General features: G+C 39.2%; 1 protein-coding gene across 10 annotated transcripts in view; it reads left to right on the top strand.

The window, feature by feature from the left end:
* The window catches only part of MYO5A (myosin VA), a 95,513-nt gene that overhangs the window by 64,463 nt on the left and 12,265 nt on the right, over window positions 1–18,785 (top strand). The window contains exons 21-33 of one of the 10 annotated variants that reach the window (XM_042824338.1): window positions 2,109–2,348; window positions 2,826–3,074; window positions 4,202–4,295; window positions 5,120–5,268; window positions 6,025–6,138; window positions 8,319–8,462; window positions 9,205–9,258; window positions 9,871–10,098; window positions 11,212–11,220; window positions 13,723–13,823; window positions 14,375–14,455; window positions 16,280–16,478; window positions 18,613–18,687. In XM_042824338.1, coding sequence (XP_042680272.1) covers window positions 2,109–2,348; window positions 2,826–3,074; window positions 4,202–4,295; window positions 5,120–5,268; window positions 6,025–6,138; window positions 8,319–8,462; window positions 9,205–9,258; window positions 9,871–10,098; window positions 11,212–11,220; window positions 13,723–13,823; window positions 14,375–14,455; window positions 16,280–16,478; window positions 18,613–18,687 — 1,737 coding nt within the window. Of the gene's footprint in view, window positions 1–2,108; window positions 2,349–2,825; window positions 3,075–4,201; window positions 4,296–5,119; window positions 5,269–6,024; window positions 6,139–8,315; window positions 8,463–9,204; window positions 9,259–9,870; window positions 10,099–11,211; window positions 11,221–13,722; window positions 13,824–14,374; window positions 14,456–16,279; window positions 16,479–18,612; window positions 18,688–18,785 lie in introns of all 10 variants that reach the window. The other 9 variants (XM_042824337.1, XM_042824343.1, XM_042824341.1 and 6 more) reach the window with 9 other exon arrangements.

The raw sequence follows: 18,785 nt of genomic DNA, 5'->3' as shown, positions 1-18,785 counted from the left end.
GACTGCATCTGAGTTGTGGCATGTAGATATCATCCTCATAAAGGTGCTATTTTACAAAAGCTGAGATACAGGGACGTCCAGAGACAGAAGCACAAGCTCTGCAAGCTGTGCATGCAGAGGTAAACACATCTTCTGAAGTTCATGGTGATTGCAGATGAGTGAAACTGAAAGGTCGTCCTGTGACTGCACCCTTGGCTGAGCTGTGACTGTACATAATACATGGTGCCTGTGTCGGTAGTTAGGGTTGTGAAAGGTATCTGTTGTTGTTTTTATAACAGAGGGCACGGGTTGGCAGTCACATGACTAACAGAAGGAATTTGAAATGGTTGAATCATCTGTTTCACACATCCCGGGGAAAGCTTCTGCCTGAGACTTTGCAATGTGCTTGTTCGCTTCAGAAGGAATTTAGTTCCTGCAGAACCTTTGTATCAGGTTATCAGGTTATATTTTCCAGGAGAAAATACCTGATAAATTAAGTGACTTTTCTGATACTCTCACATTGGAGCGTACTGTTTCATCACTGGATTGCATGGGTGTGAGAATTCACTGGCAGATGAGGACCATCCCTACACAATGGAGGTATTCTATGGGACTTACTGCTTTCATGCTCCAGGTGACAGTGCTGCTTCAAACTAGTTGTATCTTAGTTATTAGGGCATCTATGGGTAACCTGGAAGACTATTTCAGGAAGCACGTATGGAGGAGGCAGGAGTGCTAACTGTGTTACTTGCAGTCAGAAGGACTTTGGCTTTTGACCTTGCTGTAGTTTCTAGGGATCTATTTCCTGCTTTTGAATTGAGCACTGGTATTCCAAGTCCTCGCTTTTTTCTTTAAAAATGAATGCTAAGGCAGAAAGCTTCTATTTCTTAGAATATTGCCACTTTGCCAGTGAACCTTTCAAATTCATTGATCTGAAAATGTAACGCTTTTAACACATTCCAGTTCATTTGCTAAGAAGTGTAAAATACAATAAAATTTGATTACAGTACTGGTTTGCTTTATCAGCTTTGTGGTAAATCATTGTAAGAATGTCAAGTTATGTGTGATCTTTAAGCTACCAAATCCAGTAAGTAACACAAGATCTTAAATAGTTTTGCTCTTTGGAATAAACTGTTTAATTTGCAGAAGTTTTATTAAGTGAACTCTGGAGTTCTCAGAGTCCTGGAAGCCTTGTGGGTTTAGACATGCTCTCCCAGCATAGCTGTGGTCTACAGGAATTCAGGTGCTCCAAACCTGGGGGATCACTGTTTGAATCCGTGGGTGAAGGATCCAGAAACACATAGTAGAATCTTCCTAGTGGAAATCTCTGGCTGATTTCTTGATTATGTTTCATTAAAGTGACTTTTTAAAAATAGCTACAACTAATTTTTCTTTTTTTTTTTTTTACATCTTAAATCTATAACTGAAAATTCTGCCATCAAATGCATTGGAATTACTACAGTCTAAAATGTCTGATTAAAATATATAGGGAGGAAAATATTTTTCCAGCTGACAAGTATAAGGAATGGCAAGCAAAAAGAAAAAAAAGAAAAGAACACATACTGGAACGTGTAGTTCAGTCATCTTAGGGTATGGTTGTTCTTACTAACAGCTGCTGTAATGTTCTTTGAGTTACAGTATGTAATAGCTGCACTGTGTGTCAAGTGCAGTGCTTTTATGCTGTGCATTGATGAATTCTGTGCTGCATATGTCAGTGCTTTTAAGAAGTTAGAAAGTAAAAGAGACAATAAAAAAACATTTCTGTCATCTGGATTGTATTTGTAATCTTGACAAAAGGTATAATGTATTTTTGTAATTTGCTTGATCTGACATCAGCAGAAAGGAATGCTTGCTTCTTCAACATGTCTCTGGTTCTTTCTTTCCACGTTCTTAATTCTGGGGTTTTTTTTATTTTTATTTTCTTTTGTCTTCCTTATTCCTGTCTTCTTTTACTCTTCTATTTTTAAAAAATTAATTCCAGATTCATTTCTTTTACATTTCACCAGCAGTTTCTCTTTTCAGACTGAGGTGTCTCTATTTACATCATCTTTACACCTTTCATTATGGAGTCGATTTAACTGAGCAGGTGTAGCTCTAATAGCACTTGCGGTGTTTTTTCTGAACTGTAGATGCTTCGAGAGCACAAGTCTATTATTATTCAGAAACATGTAAGAGGCTGGCTGGCTCGAGTGCACTACCACAGGACCTTGAAGGCAATTGTTTACTTGCAATGCTGTTACCGGCGCATGATGGCCAAGAGGGAGCTGAAGAAACTGAAGATAGAGGCTCGGTCTGTGGAACGCTACAAGAAGCTTCACATTGGCTTGGAGAACAAGATCATGCAGCTGCAGCGGAAAATTGATGAACAGGTAAAGCTCTGGGAAGGCGTTTGGGAGTCTTGTGTTTCCTTCTGTAGCACTGGGCATTCACTGCAAATCTCTTCTCTGCTGAATAATGCTGAGAGAAGAGAAAAGTAGACAGCAGTTGAGCTGAAATCTTAAAACATCTGTTTGTGTCTCTCAGAAGCACTGAGAGAAAGCATCTGCTCCTTTAGCTTCAGTCTTTCGTTGGAAGCACTCCAGTTGCTCAATTAAAGGGGAAGGTGATATGATCAAGTTTGGTGTTTGTGGGCTCTTTGTTTGATTTTAGTTCAGTACATTGATGTGTAAACTTAGAGACTGGACTGTTCTGCCACCTCTTAGAGCAATTCTCCTGCAAAAAGGTACTGAAAAGGAGGGAACTGCTCTCTTGTTCCCCTGTCTCGGTATATTCTGTAAGCAACCAGAAAGCTTCCTTAAACCAGAACTTCTCCAACTGCTACGATGTCTCTTTTGTGTTTTGCAAAGAACAAAGAGTACAAATCTCTGCTGGAGAAGATGAATAACCTGGAGATCACATACAGCACAGAGACAGAGAAGCTTCGGAGTGATGTGGAGAGGCTTCGTATGAGTGAGGAGGAAGCTAAGAATGCAACCAATCGTGTTCTCAGCCTCCAGGAGGAGATTGCCAAGCTCCGGAAGGAGCTGCAACAGACTCAGACTGAGAAGAAGACAATTGAGGAATGGGCAGACAAATACAAACATGAAACTGAGCAGGTAAGTATGCAGTCCCAAGTGCATGAGCAGACTTACAGGAGCCTGGTGTCCACTCACGTTTTGTCAGATTTAACTGCTTTGGTTGTATGTCTGGTATTTTAACAGTATTTTTAATTAGTGTTATAGCTGTACAACAGTAAATAGGTCTGATACCTAAATAATTGCACCTGTGCTTGAAGAATATGGTAAATTTACATATTGTGTGTAAGTACATTTACTTGGTCTATTCAGATTTTTATATTGAAAGAATTTGCCAATCTGAATACCCAAGCTCACTCAATTAGTGCAAGACAGCACATCTTACAAAGAAATCATTTTACCTACCTAGAGAGTACAGTTGTATAGATATCTGAAATCAGTTTCATGCACCGTATTCAAACAGTACCTACTTATATCTTGTCTAATTTAAATAATTAGCCTGCTGAGTTCCCGTATGTATGGACAGTCTAGTTAAACAGGTTTTGACTAACCCCTTATCTGTGCTTTAAGTACAAATGTAGCAAACAAGTTGTTTAATGTTACAGTTACTTGTTGATATGGAGCAAGTTTTGAGTATTGTATAATGGAAGAGCCATTGTACCATTATGTGGTGCTGCCATGATGCATTATTTCAAGGCCAGTTGAATGAAAAGAAAAAATGTTAATTGATTAAACAGAGTGACTCTGATATATCCATAAACAGAGACAAATGAGTAACTGGCAAACCTGAGCATAGTTGAAGTGGCACAGCTTTTGGGTGGATGTTGGATTACTGTATTAACAAATGCAAGGGAATATACAAGAGAGCTAGCAAATCTGTTCCTGTTTTAGGAAGATATTGTTTTAAGAAATAAATTACATCTTTGTGACTTCACTGGAAAATGGCATAATGGAGTAGTATAAGGCAGTTTCAGCATCTGATCAGAAATGGAATAAATGCAAAATGAATGGGAGAATTTGAAGTGAGGTGTACATGGGAAAGTAATTTGAGAAATGAATATGTCACAACTTAGCTCACAGATTTAATTATCTGAGAGACCATTAAAAGCCTAAATATTTGAACTCGTACAACAAGGATGTAATTGCTGTTGGAGCTGTTGATGGAAGATGAAATGCATTCTGAGCCAGATATTTTGTTATCTCTCCAGCTGGTATCAGAACTGAAAGAGCAGAACACATTACTGAAAACAGAAAAGGAGGAGCTGAACCGCCGCATCCATGACCAAGCAAAGGAGATAACAGGTTGGTGCTGTTCTCTTTGCTCAGATTTTATACTTCATGTTTGCTTGTAAAGCACACTCTACTGGCTAAATTGAGATAATCTGCTGTTTTGTATTCCTCATTAGATTAATAGTTTAATTTCTTTGTTGTAAGAACTCTCATGTGTCAGAAATATTTACCGTTTGAGTTTTTCACTGTGAGTTTAGGATCTTTTAGGTGAGGATTCTTGTTGCAAAGTTTTACGTTGTAAAAGAAGGCTCTGATGTTTAATTCAATGAATCTACTGCAGCATAGTTTTCCAGTGTGATTTACTAATTGTGAAAGCAAATGTTGTGGTCCCTGTGTAGGCAGACACTTGAGTGCCTGATGCTTTCCTCGTTAGAAGGTGTAAGTTTGATCCAAAATTTCTGAGCCCCACGAGCTGCTGTGGCAACTGCTGCTACCACTGTGCAGACAGCAGCCAGAAAACCATAGCTCTAGATGTGAAGGTTATGATGGAAGCAGCTGCGATGAGAAGTGCTTGACTTGCAGAACATCTCACATCTTGCTTTTGAAATAATGCATCGTTGGCCTGGTGCCTCTTCCTTCTCCCTCCTGGCATTGCTAATGAAAGCCAGAAGCAGAAAAACTGAGTGAACCATTCTGTGCTTATCACAGTAAGTCTTTGGTCTTTAATATATCTAGCTTGATTGTCCCTACAGAAACACAAATACCACAAACCAGCCTCACATAACAGGATGCATTCAGTATATGTTCCTAGTGCAGTCCTGTACCTACGGGATGGATGAGCTGCATGACAGGTAGAAACTGGAGTTCTCATTTTGGGTTCCTGTTCTCTGTGGCAGAGACAATGGAGAAGAAGCTGGTGGAGGAAACGAAGCAGTTGGAGCTAGACCTGAATGATGAACGGTTACGGTATCAGAACCTGCTGAATGAGTTCAGCCGCTTGGAGGAGCGGTACGATGACCTCAAGGATGAAATGAACTTAATGGTGGTAAGTGGCTGAACGTGGGAAGTCAAAAGCTGTTCACAGGTGTGTTTAGGCAGAATCTATGGGTGTAATAGTAACTAACTGCTCTCAACCATCCAGTTTTTACTGTACCTGAAAACAGAGTTTGTTGTTTTAGTTATTGATTAATTAGATTTGCTCAGGCAAAACAAATGCATTTAAAATGGTTGATTTTTTTTCTCTCATTTATTTTCATTTCTGTGGTAAAAGACTAAATTTCTGCTTGGTCTTTGCTAGGGATAATGCATATGCTCTCAGCCCTTACTTTGCCTTGAAGTTATTCACACGTTTAAGGCTATTTGTACCACATTGAGCTAGTATTAAATTTTTGATAGCTCTACGAATATTGTATGTGGCAGGACAAAAAAGTGTTCCTCACTCCAATACCTAGAAATCTGAAGAATTTCTGCTTGTGTTTTTCTACCCTGACTGAACCTTTCCTGTAAAATGAGCTTTCCTTTCCCACGAAATGCTGCACTGCTGCTTGATACTGCTGCTTGATTCTGCTTCCTGCAGCAATACTTGTTAGCATATCATCTGATCTGTCTACGTAGATTTCTTTGTGAACTACTTCTCATAGATTTAGGTTGCACAAGAGACCAGAATCAAGTACATTTACTTGTAAATAGTGGTAGCTGTGGAATAATAACCAAATATATTACAAGCTAACTTTTAGGTATGAAGAGACAGTCACAGGAAAAAAACATACAGTGGTATTGATTTGTTTAATTTGCACTCCAGAGCATCCCCAAGCCTGGACACAAAAGAACGGATTCAACTCACAGTAGCAATGAATCTGAATATACTTTTAGCTCTGAGATCACAGAAGCAGAAGACTTACCACTGAGGATGGAGGTAATGTTAAAAAAAAAAAAAAAAAAAAAAATAACACAACAGAACTTTTCATTGATCAATGATTGAGTCATTCCTATCTCTTTTTTTTGCATATGTGCTTGTGAACACTATATGTTGAGAAATCTAATGCTAAATCTGTCTAGTTTCCATCTCCTTTTTGAGAGTAGCTCATTCTGTAGTTAGCTGTAATCCTATTTGAAAAGACTTTGTGAAAGAATGCTTTGAATTCTTTCACATCACAGAAAATGCAGACTAAACACTTGGACCTCCAATTGTTTTGCATCTGGAAAAACATTTGCCTGCCAGTGTTTATAAGCACAATCAACTTTTCACCACAAAGTAGGAACTCAGAAAACCAATGAGAGTTCCTGAGAAGTCTGTACGCCAAGTATTTCAAGGATGAAAGGAGACAAGGTGGCAGGCTGCACTCTTAGGATGTTCAAGAAATGTACTCCCTGTTTGGGGTGAGAACCTCACATCAATTCGTTTTTTCTCCATTTCATACAGACAAATAAAACTCAGAAAATATACTATCCTTTGGAATATGGAGCAACACAAATCACAGATTATTTTAAAATATTCAATAATATGATTCTCTTTAATGAATAATAACCATCAGCAATTGTTTTGCATCTCCAAGCCTTCTCTGTATATTCCAAGACAACTGTACGTTTTGTCCCTCTCAGTCCCACAGGAGTGGGACTACTACCAGCAACAAGCTGTCAGGTTTGTGCTCTGGCTGTGCTTGGCAGTTGGCAGATGCAAAGTTTTTTTGTGCATACCGGAGATTTTTATAACTGTGAGCAATCACAGAGCTCCCTCTGTTTGCCCTCTAGGTTGGTTATCTCCACAATTTGTTTTACAGGCTGTTTTTGAAAGCACCCACGGAAAGTGATTTTCCATCAGGGAGGCAAACACCATGACACATTCCTGCTGACATGTGTTCTCAGCAGTGTCTTTCATGATTTGCTTTCTCATTTACACTTTCCACCTTGCAAAATTATTTCAGAAAGATGCTCCCATCTTTATAGGCAGTTCAGAAAAGGACAGTGCAACTGTGTGTGATTGGATCTCACTTACAAGCCAAATAGCATCTTTTCTTTTGGCTAATAGACTTATTTAGTTGTTATTCTAGAGCCAATTTTGGTGATTTTATTTTTAACATAAATGGTAAAGAAAAAAAAGTAACAGTAGCGTGACTAAGTGCAGCACTGTTAAGATTAAATCTATATTCTCTTTAATATATGCTGTTAATTTTAAGGGGGTAATGGCACAAAACCATATCACAAAAACAGACACTATGTCATTATGAAACAATAAAGCCAGCAACCTGAAAGTCCATTTTCTTTTTCCTGAGCTGCCAGTGTAGTTTATGAGCCTTCCACTCAACAGTGAGAGATGAAATGGAAATGGCTGTACTTGCTTATCTGCTAAGTCATTATTATTAATTTTCTAGTTCCTTTTCTAGGCTTCAAAATTTTATGGTGCACTTGATAGTAAATGCTTTAATCTTCTTGCTACATAAAGTACAAAATGGCTGATGAACAGTTTTTTATGGACCTTTGGATGGCAAATGCTGGTCCTTGCCCAGAAAATGGTGAGAAAGCTAGTGGATTAGTCCCAGAACAGGCTGTTTAATTAGCATAATAAAAGCAAAAAGGCATGAAATATATCTCTTAGTACCTTTTTATGTCATCCCACTAAATTACCTTGGTTAGTCATGGACCTAAATCTATACTCATCAGAGAGAGTTCTCTGTATCTGAAGAACTCACAGGAGAGATAATTTGAAATGGGGAGAAAAAACAGAAAAAGCGTTGGTTGCCAGTTGCTTTGCAAATGATTCTAACCACAGACATTTTTTTCTCCTTCCCCTCCAAACAAGTAAGATTAAAAGGTATGCTTAATTATAGGCTACTGTCTGCTAGATTGTCCCTGGTGCTTCCTTTTGCTAGGCTGTAGGCATAGATATGTTTTATGTGAGTAGATCCTTTTTTGAAATAGCATTCTGACAGCTGATGAAACGTTTTAGATGCCAGTAGTGAACTCTCAGAATCAAGTAACATTTCTGTGTGCCATTTCTTTTCCCCAGTCTGTTTTCCCTTTTTTACTTACAGTAGTGCTTCCTTTAGCTCTGGAAGTGGAATACGTCTTGACTTCCTTCTGTTCTTCCTAAAGCAGGAGCCAAGTGAGAAAAAGGCACCATTGGACATGTCTCTGTTCCTCAAGCTGCAGAAACGGGTTACGGAGCTGGAGCAAGAAAAGCAATCCCTGCAGGATGAACTGGACAGAAAGGAGGAACAGGCTCTTCGTGCCAAAGCTAAGGTGTCCTCCTTCTAGCTGATCAAATGCTGACTCCAGAGTATCTCTGATGAAATATCAGCTGTGCAAATGCTGACTGGGTTTTACTAAGTCCTTCTCTTCCCCTAGTACTTGCTTTATTTTACCACACATTTTATGCCTGGTACTTAGTACTGTCAGGACTCAGTACTAGCTACTGATGATTTACTTTTCCAAGATTTCTGAGATCCTGTGATGGAAGTTAAAAGGAACCAAATGCACTGGGACTCTGGTATTTTGTTTATTGAGGAATGAAACATATAACAACCAACTTAAATGTTGGGGAGAATAAGTAATTGGTAATTTTAGGCAGAATAAGAAGTACTTTAAGCAGAGCCAAAATGCTGAGATTAGACAAGCTTGCTTAGCAGATTTCATTTGTAATTCTCTCATATGGCATCCTTAAGTACTCGTAAAAATACTAAACTAGTTTTGGCATTTGTTTCAACAGTGAATATCTTAAACATTCTGGCATTCATTGGCTCTGTTTCATTACCTGTGACAGGTACATGATTTTATTTACATTAACCAATTATGTGCCTTCAACACACAATTAAGTGAGACCATGCCAATATTCAACTTAAAGTGCTCAGCAGCACCAGAATGAGCATTTTCTATAGGAAAAAATTTTCAGCTCCCTTTCCTTTTCCTGCCCCAACTAAAATAAGGAATAGAAAGGATTGCTTATTCCTTTGTTTTTTTCACACTAATCTGTATTTTTTCACAGGAGGAGGAAAGGCCTCCAATAAGAGGTGCAGAGTTGGAGTATGAATCGCTCAAGGTAAATCTAAGAAGGAGTTCTTTGCTATTTTTTAGTGAATATATTGCCACCAATTATATGTGCTGGTGTAGTATGTTACATCGGCTCTGCTGTTTCAGAATATTAGCTGGAAAAACTAGAATTAAAATTCCCCTGGAAGTATTTTATCGTAAGAATACCTTTTTTTTTTTTTTAAGGTATAGAGTGTATGATTGGGGCTTAGTGCAGCTTGCAAGTTAATTTGAGCAAAGATAGAGTGATAAATGTAGCTCTGTATTTGAAACATTCTTTAAGTTGATACATACCTTAGGCCACTAACAATTAAAACATTTCTTAGTAAACCTGAATGATGCACGATCTTCTTATCCTGTTGGCTGCTGTTTTGGGAGCTTGCTTTGTTGTTGTTGTTAAGGGAAGAATAGGAGAAAAAAGGATTGTTGCTTCTTTTTTCTTTTCCCTTCAAATCTACACGTACTACAGGTACACATGTGTGGGTTCAGCCTAACGGTAGCCCTATCTGTGAAACCTGTCGGGCATGCAGCTGGGGACAGGGGAGGGATTGTTGGGTTTGTTGCAGATGCTCAGCGTTTCTGCCATGCTGTTGGCTGATGGGATTGTCTCCATTTTTTGCAGCGTCAAGAGCTTGAATCTGAGAATAAAAAACTGAAGAACGAGTTGAACGAGCTGCAGAAGGCCCTCACAGAAACACGATCTCCAGAGGTAACTGCTCCTGGTGCTCCAGCATACAGAGTTCTCCTGGATCAGCTGACTTCAGTAAGCGAAGAACTGGAAGTACGCAAGGAAGAAGTGCTTATCCTGAGGTCTCAGTTGGTTAGCCAGAAAGAAGCTATTCAACCCAAGGTAAATTACCAGTCAAGAGGTTCACTGGGTAGTGAAGTTATATTGTGTAACTCGCATGCCTTATTTAATTTATCGACCTGCTTGAAAAGGCAGAAAAAGTTATCTACGTTTCAAAGCCTTTCTAAGTGTTAGCTATTCATCCATTACTGGTGCATAAATTGCAGCAATCCAAATTGGGAGACTGTTAATAAACCAACCTTGGGCTTATCTACCAGCATCTCATGAAGATATACAGATCATAGCAAGCTGTCAAATACAGACTGTCTGGCCAAGATCTCCCCAGACTCTTTTAATGATGCAGAAATGATTCTCATTTGGAGCAGTATTGTATTTCTTGCGAATTATGTAGTTTGACTGGGAAATTTACTGTGTTGTCAGGAATTCTTTTTAATTAACAGTCGAGCAGGAGGTGCGAGGATCAATTTCTGCTAAACCTAGGCAGGCTCATAAATGACTGCACACAGAAAAACAATAAAATCTTGTAAAGATAACCTATGAAAATATATGAAATCCATATTATTGCTTGATAGGTGACATGTTTTAGAAGAATAGATCACATTCCCTGAAGTGTATTTTCTAAAAAATAATAATAAAATAAAGCTATAATTCTGATGAGATACTTAGCAAAGTAATAGCTTTGAATATAAGTTGCTTAACCTGAAAAGGTATCTGTTAAACTAGTAACTAATCAGTTCCATTGAACTGAACTCTAGCATTTGTAACTGCAGCCGGGAATTAATAGATACATCTTCTCTTTCCTTCATTTACTGCTGAAGTGTGTTTATAGTTGTCCAAAATGAGTTGAAAGTCTGTGATGCATAGAGGTGTACGTACCTTGTTTCAAATCATTTAATTATAAAGCAAACAAAACTCGTTTTCCTACAATATTTTTAGCACTATAAGTGAATTTTTGAATAGAAAACCTTGAATAACTTATTCTCAGTGATGGTGGGACCAAATTGTGATTTTTTGCATTAGTTATGAGGAAAATGCGAAGGTGACCAGTGGGATGGCTAACAGACAGTTTATTTATTAGATTGGACAGCTGCAGCTCAGACAAAATTTTCTAATGTTTTGTTTCTCTTCTTTCTTGCCCACCAATTTGATTGCCAGGAGGACAAGGTACATGTTATTTTCTACAATTGTTAACCAGAACTATTTAATGTGATCAAACAAACAAACAAACAAACAGTGACAAATATTTGAGATATCATTTCCCTGCCTTTTATATATAGCCTACATGTATCAGAGAATCATAGAATGGCCTGGGTTGAAAAGGACCACAGTGACAATCTAGTTCCAACCCCTTGCTGTGTGCAGGGTCACCAACCACCAGACCAGGCTGCCCAGAGCCACATCCAGCCTGGCCTTGAATGCCTCCAGGGATGGGGCATCCACAGCCTCCTTGGGCAACCTGTTCCAGTGCATCACCACCCTCTGTGTGAAAAACTTCCTCCTAATATCTAACCTAAACCTCTCCTGTCTCAGTTTAAAACCATTCCCCCGCCCATCACTGTTCGCCCTTGCAAACAGCCATTCCCCCTCCTGTTTATAAGCTCCCTTCAAGTAAAGGAAGGCCACAGCGAGGTCTCCCCAGAGCCTCTCTTCTCCAAGCTAAACAATCCCTGTTCCCTCAACCTTTCCTCGTAGGAGAGGTGCTCCAGCCCTCTGATTATCTTAGTGCCTTCCTCTGGACGCCTTCCAAGAGCTCCAGTCCTTCCTGTGTTGGGGGCCCCAGGCCTGGACGCAGTGCTGCAGATGGGGCCTCACAGGAGCAGAGTAGAGGAGGACAGTCACCTCCCTCTCCCTCTGGCCACCCCTTTTTAATGCAGCCCAGAACACAGTTGGCCCTCTGGGCTACAAGCACACACTCCTGGATCATGTCCAACTTTTCGTCCACCAGGACCCCCAAGTCCTTCTCGACAGGGCTGCTCTCAAGGAGATCTTCACCCAGTTTGCATAAATACCTGGGATTGCCCCGACCCAAGTGCAGCATCCTGCACTTGGCCTTGTTGAACCTCGTTAGGTTTTCATGGGCCCATTTCTCCAGCCTGTCCAGATCCCCTCTGGATGGCTTCCCTTCCTTCCTATGTATCGACTGCACCGCTCAGCTTGATGCATTTGAAGTTCTTGGGCTTTACTTTGCTGTCATTGAAAAACCATTCTCATTATCCTTTCTTTGTCTCCTTTATCCCTATCTTCCCCTTCTGCACAAGGAAATAAGTTGCTTCAAAACAAGCTGATTTAACAACTTTGCACTGTTGGTTTATGTTAACCTGGACATGAAAGGAAAGATCCATGAATCAGTGTGGTTGGCTCCATCAGTGTATCCTGCTTAATGTGTTTGAAGAGCAGGAGCAGCGCCGTGATTTACAAATCAGATCTCTACAGCAAAATCTATGCATTTCACAAAAGAGTTCCTTGATAGGAAGGATTCCTTTATAGTGTTTGTTACCTTTGACATGCAGTGAGCGCAGTCAGGACTCAAGTTGTAATCTGCAGATACTAGACAAGAATTGCTGTATGTTTGATTAGAAAATTTAGTTGAAGATAGAGTATTTGGGAAAAAGAGGAACCAAACTGACTTTAAATGAGAGCTGCTAAGTGTTACAGCTATAGCAGTTAGAGTAGTCTTGGGGATGTAAGAGTAACTAGCATTTTTTCCATTAGCACAGAAGTAATAAATACGTTGCAAAGGCAATATTGGCAGTGTACAGTATTTTTACAGAGTAACAAAAGAATTGTAGAAAACTGACAAAGATCTCACTGTAATCTTGGGAATAATGTTTTGAGCAGCTTATGTGTTTTATTATTAGATAACACCAATTGTATTAGGCATAAGAGAGCTGTTCTCCAAAATTTACGCACACAAAGTTGTTCCTCTGAAAAATTTTACTCTGGAAAATAGCACTGAATTTTTTTGGAAGTCAGAAAGAAAAGTCAGAATTACAGCTCTTGAATTTGTTAGAGCACTCTGGTAATTATCCATGGCGGTGACTAGGATCAGACTGGCTTAGCTGACTGCAAACACTGATTATTTATTTCAAGTTTTACTGAAATACTTTTACTGAAAAGTTTTACTGAAGGTGAAAGTGCCATAGTAACATTCAAAACGGAAACAAAAATTGTATTTTGATGACATTTATCTAGCTTAAAAAATTTCCAGTCCTTGTAAATTATTGCCTGCTTTGTCAGAGCATTGAAAATATGCAAAGACTTTATTTATGAGATTTGGAAATAAAATTTAAAACAGAATTAAGCTGCATTTGTAAACTTGTTGCAAAACCATGCTGCTTGAATTTCAGTATGTAGTAATATTAACCAAATGCAAATCCATGATTTCATTTTCTTTTACATGATAAAAAAAATTAATGAAACAAGGTTTACAGATGTACCCAATCAGTAGATAGATAATATTTCAGCATGTTGTATGAGGTCATTTTAGAAGATACACCAAATGGTTTTAGAAGTTACAGACTAAACTCTTGTTTCTGAAGTACCCAAACTCACTCTAGCATGCTGCTTGGGAAGGGAGGGTCCCATGTGAGTCACGTGACAAAAATATGGATTCAGAGAACAATTACATTGTTAAATTTACCCTGGCAATCCTCATTCTTTTTCCAGAATACCATGACAGATTCTACAATCCTGTTGGAGGATGTACAGAAGATGAAAGACAAAGGGGAAATAGCACAGGCGTATATTGGACTGAAGGAAACGAACAGGTACACGTTCTCTGTATTTCATTTACAGTCATTTGCAGTGTGCCCTGATACCCTGAGCATATCATGTTCAGTAGGTTATATCCACCTAAGTGTAAATGCACAGAGAACACTTGTATTTGGGGTTATAATTTGATTTGATTAGTAAAACTGCAGTGTACAGTATTTGAAAGGATTAAGAAACAATGGGGACATGTCAAATCGTGATTCCTGGACTTGCACCTTCTTAGTCTTTAATCAACAATATTGCTCAAACTGGGTTCTGTTCCACATGCTATTTTTTTATTTTTGTCCAGTGGTAATCATGGTAGTCTGTCATAATATGTATATTGTAACAGCATGAAATGAGTAACCACTTGGGCTAATGCCACAAGCTAAATTTCATTACTAGGAAGAAATACATGTAAACAGGAGAGGTATTTCTCCAAGTTGCTTTATAGAATTGTTTCTTTCTCTTTTATTGTAACTATAATTAAGTATGTAATGTCCTTAACATGTCATCTCATCACCATCATGTATCTCTCTTGTATTTTTTTAAACACTTTTCTTGGAAGGCAATCTCCCCAGGACTATCATATGCTGAATGAGGACGGAGAACTTTGGCTGGTTTATGAAGGGTTAAAACAAGCCAACAGGTTACCAGACTTCTCAGAATGGCTTTTTCTTCATTTGCATCTTCTCTTCTAGCTAACTGTGCCCCTTGCTTTGGCTACAGTATTTCTTTTTGCTTAGAAAAAAATCTTTGTTGGATTTCCTCAAAGTTAGTTGCCAAAGTTTTTGGCTTTCCACATTATGTTATTTGAGAAGCTAAGATGGTGGCAACAACTATAAGTAATTCTCAAGAATACTTGCACAAAAGTAGACTGTAAAATGCCAGAAGATCTGCAAGGGGAGGAGTTTTTTAACTGTGTATAATTTGTGTGCCTTTATGTTGGATATCAAAGTTAATGTACTGTTGGAATAATTTCAGCATATTCTGAATAGCTATGTCTTGCTTTCTTTATTCTGACTTGGGTTCAATAAATGTAACATTATTCTCCCACACATCTCTATGCAAGAATCAGAGTGTAGCAGACAAGAAGGGGAGCCCACAAGAGAGAGGCAGTTGTTAGTTCATCGTGGTGCTGGCCAGACCTCAATACAGGCACTGTGGCTGCTGCAAAGCCACGTGCTGGTCAGGTCATTGAGCAGCTCACCTGGTCAGGAAATGCAATTCTGGGCGGTGTGTGTGACTGGGCCTCTGTAACATATTCTAGACTTCCAAAACAGTCATTAGTCATGTCCTGGCACAACAGATGTGCAGTGCTGATTTTCTTAAATATACACATTTGGTAGCAGTAACTACAGAAGGAGCTGTTTTGCAGCGAATGCTACTAACTGAAGTCTTTCCTTCCCTTGTGCTTACAAATTCTAATCCTAACACAGTCTGTGAAGGTGTAACTTAGAACAAGTGTTCTGCAGAGCAGAATGCTCGTGTGAGAGTGAGCGCTCCGCGCCTCGTCCTTTTCATCCTAGCACTGTAGAGACAACAAGCTTTGTCTTAATAGCAGAGCAGTGCAGGTAAACGACTATTTGCCCTCGCATGCTTGATCTGTCTGGTTACTAATAAATGTGGCTGCCTAATGCATATTTAAACCCTGAAAGATTGTCTGATTGAACACTAGCAGTCTCCAGTAGCATCACTTCCTGTGTGTGTATATTTATGAAATAATGAGTCAGAGCTCTTGGACAGTACCTTGCAAACATGAGTTAATCCACACAGCACTACTTTGAAGGAGGCTCTTACATCTTATTCCCATTTCACATAAGAAGAATTTGTGACGTGAGTTGCCCAAGGGAAGAGAGCAAGTCAGTGGCAAGGGTGAAACAGAGCTCCTGGATCCTGGTCCTGAGTTTGGTTCTTTAGTTAACCGTTCCTGCACAAATGGCAAGCTCTACAATTCTGTGACAGGCCTCTTCAAAATATTTACTTTAGTGTAAGAATATAAAGATGATTAATTGTAGTTGAATGGTTTCTGACTGAACAAAGTTAACTCTAAAAAGATTTGCCTTTGTTAATATTGCAGAAACCTAGCTTAAGAGTATAGACTGTCTTCATTTTACACAACTGATAGGATTTGGGTAGAGGCAAGACCTCTCTTGCCCCTTTACAAACAGGAGCAGTCTGTGAAGGCGTAGCAATACATTCCTTGCCACACTGTCAGCTGTACCATGCACAGTATGTGCTCCATCACAAAGGAAATGCAAAACATTGTCACAATTAGTTTCTCTCCACTTTTTGATCACACAAACTTAATTTAATTAGAAGGCATACTGAAGGGTTTAAAGAGTACTCTGCCTTTTTCATTTTCCTTTGCGAGCCATTGCTAATTGTTCCTGAGCAGCAGCTAAACTCCCTCTGAGAATTTGGGATGTGTCTTACCAAGTGTGATCTTACAACTGCTGCTCAACTTCTTCAGGCTGCTGGAGTCTCAGCTGCAGTCACAGAAGAAGAGCCACGAGAATGAGCTGGAGTCACTGCGAGGTGAGATCCAAAGTCTGAAGGAAGAAAACAATCGCCAGCAGCAGCTCTTGGCGCAGAATCTGCAGCTGCCCCCAGAGGCCCGCATTGAAGCCAGTCTGCAGCATGAGATCACCCGGCTGACAAATGAGAATTTGGTAAGGGCAATGATGTTGTTGGAGCAGGCGTGGGGTCTTACAAGCTTGTCTGTGCCTGTAAGTACTCATTGGTTTTCAGATGGCAGCCTCCTGTAAAAAAGCTGCTTGAGCGCAGGGATTTTATATTTTTAAGATAAGCTAATGGAAGAAAGAAACTAATGACTACTGATTAAGTCACATCAATTTAAGGACTTTCTTAGTTTGTGGCATAGAAAAGCTTGTGAATGCCAGTATAAAAGTTCTGGTTTCAACCAATGAGTTTAATCATTCCTAAATAGAATCATTGATATGCATGAAACTTAAAAAAAAATATTATTGGCAAGCAGTGGTGTTTCCTCTGAAATATTATTTTGTTGAAAAATGCTGATGTAGTTCTTTAATTTTTCAGTGTAGCTTTTCTTCCTCTTTCCCTTCCTGCCTGAAGCTACACAGGTCGTCCACTGTGTTATGAGCTCCAGGTATTCAGTGTTTTGCTCCAGAAAAATAAACTTAGTTAGGAGTTACTTGATTGTCTGGTGTTCCCTGTTCACTGTACCTCATTTCTGTATGAAGGAGAGGTCAGGTGAAATACCTTTTCCTGTGAAGGCGTGTGTTCATCGTGTACAGGCTAGTTCATTTCTGGGGAAATTTTCAGCCCATGCTGAGAAATCATTGTCTTATCACTGTTCATTAGCTTGGAGTTCCTCTGTGTAAGTTCTTCTTTTTAGTAGAATGCTCTAGGCTACGTAGGTTGCTCTGAAAATAATGCCTCCTATTTATTTCCAGGGAAACTACAACAAATATAAATAGCACAATAACACTATTCGATAGAGCAGATTTGCAGCTTCAAAACACTATTTTTCAACAGTCACCTCCATTAGCTATGCATTTTTGCCAGCAGTAATGAACAACAGCCTGTATGCTATGCTCGTAAAAATCTGCACCTGTGGAGGAGACCTACTGTGTCACAGCTTCAATGATAGTGTTGTTGCTACAGTGTACCACCCAGCACCTCACTGTGCTCACATCCACTGTTTGGTGTCCATAAAAGTTCAGCAAGTGTTGATGAGTGAAGGAATTCAGCTCCACCCCTTTGCTTCATATGTAATTCCATGTCAGACACCATTCTGTCAGACTGCCCCTCTGCTGCCATCTGTCACACAGCAACAAAATGTAATGGAATATTGGTGGGAAGGTTCAACCTCTATTGCTGTACCACCAACATCAACCTTGGTGTCATGGTCAACATAATAAAATAAGAGGCATTACTTTTGGAGAAGCCATTGTAGTTCAGGGAGAAAATTCAGAGCTCTGAGTGCCATTACTTTCTCTAAACAAGCCAAGGTGCTGTTTAGGGTGTCTTTTCTGCTTACATACGTTACAGAACTTTTCACTGTAAAGCTGGTGTCTTAGGTCCAAGCTTTAGAGCAATAATTCAGTTCAGCTTAATAGCTCTTGGAAAATCGATTGAAAATATGTTATACATACTTCTCAGTAGGAACTGACTCCTACTGGAAAAGGTAAATGGCAAATGTTTCCATCTTGGACAGATCCCTCCTGCTGCTTAGTCATGTGTTCTGAGTTTTAGCCTTTTTTACACCAAGAGAACAGCTCATCACATGCTGAAATCCGAAGACAACAGTCATGTAATTACATCCCAGAGGAGTTTTCTTTCTTTACAAATGCAGTGAATGTAATTTTACTTATTAAATATAGACTCATTTGTTAGTATTTCACTACCAATATTTGAGTATTGCAAATCTGCTTCAAATTGGGAATAGGCTTCTTTTCCAATCCTAGCCCCAGAGTACAAATAATTTACAGGTTTCCCAGGTGTGATGTTAGAATAGCAGTACTTACTGCAATCCCATCTTTACTTGCACAAGGATGTGTTCTTTCCAGAGTCTTGAAAAGATTATATCCCAGACTTTCACCGTGTTATTATTGCCCATTTTTTAAAGATCTGGCTTGTGTGCCTCATCTGCATTAGCTTCTGTCTGGGAGAGGCTGGAGTCAGCACCACACCTAAGAACTGAACTGCTTCAAATTAGAGATCTTTGATCTTGCATTAATCTGATTGCATTTATATAGTGCTAAATGAAGTATTAGTGCCTGAAAGGGAGGGGGAAAAACAATCCTCTGCCTATTTTTACAGTTTTATGAGGAGTTGTATGCAGATGATCCCAAGAAGTATCAATCGTACCGGATTTCCCTTTACAAACGGATGATTGTATGTAGATCACATGAATCCTGCTTCCTTGTTGTCTCGTTTGCTATTTATGGAGCACTAATTAAAAAGCAGGCTGCCTCCCTTTCTGCCTTCCAAAG

The sequence above is a fragment of the Centrocercus urophasianus genome, unplaced genomic scaffold, assembly GCF_019232065.1.
Source record: "Centrocercus urophasianus isolate 14NV4802_14NV808 unplaced genomic scaffold, USGS_Curo_1.0 seq_23, whole genome shotgun sequence".
NCBI classification, from domain to species: Eukaryota; Metazoa; Chordata; class Aves; order Galliformes; family Phasianidae; genus Centrocercus; species Centrocercus urophasianus.
This window is presented reverse-complemented; position numbering and strand designations above follow the sequence as displayed.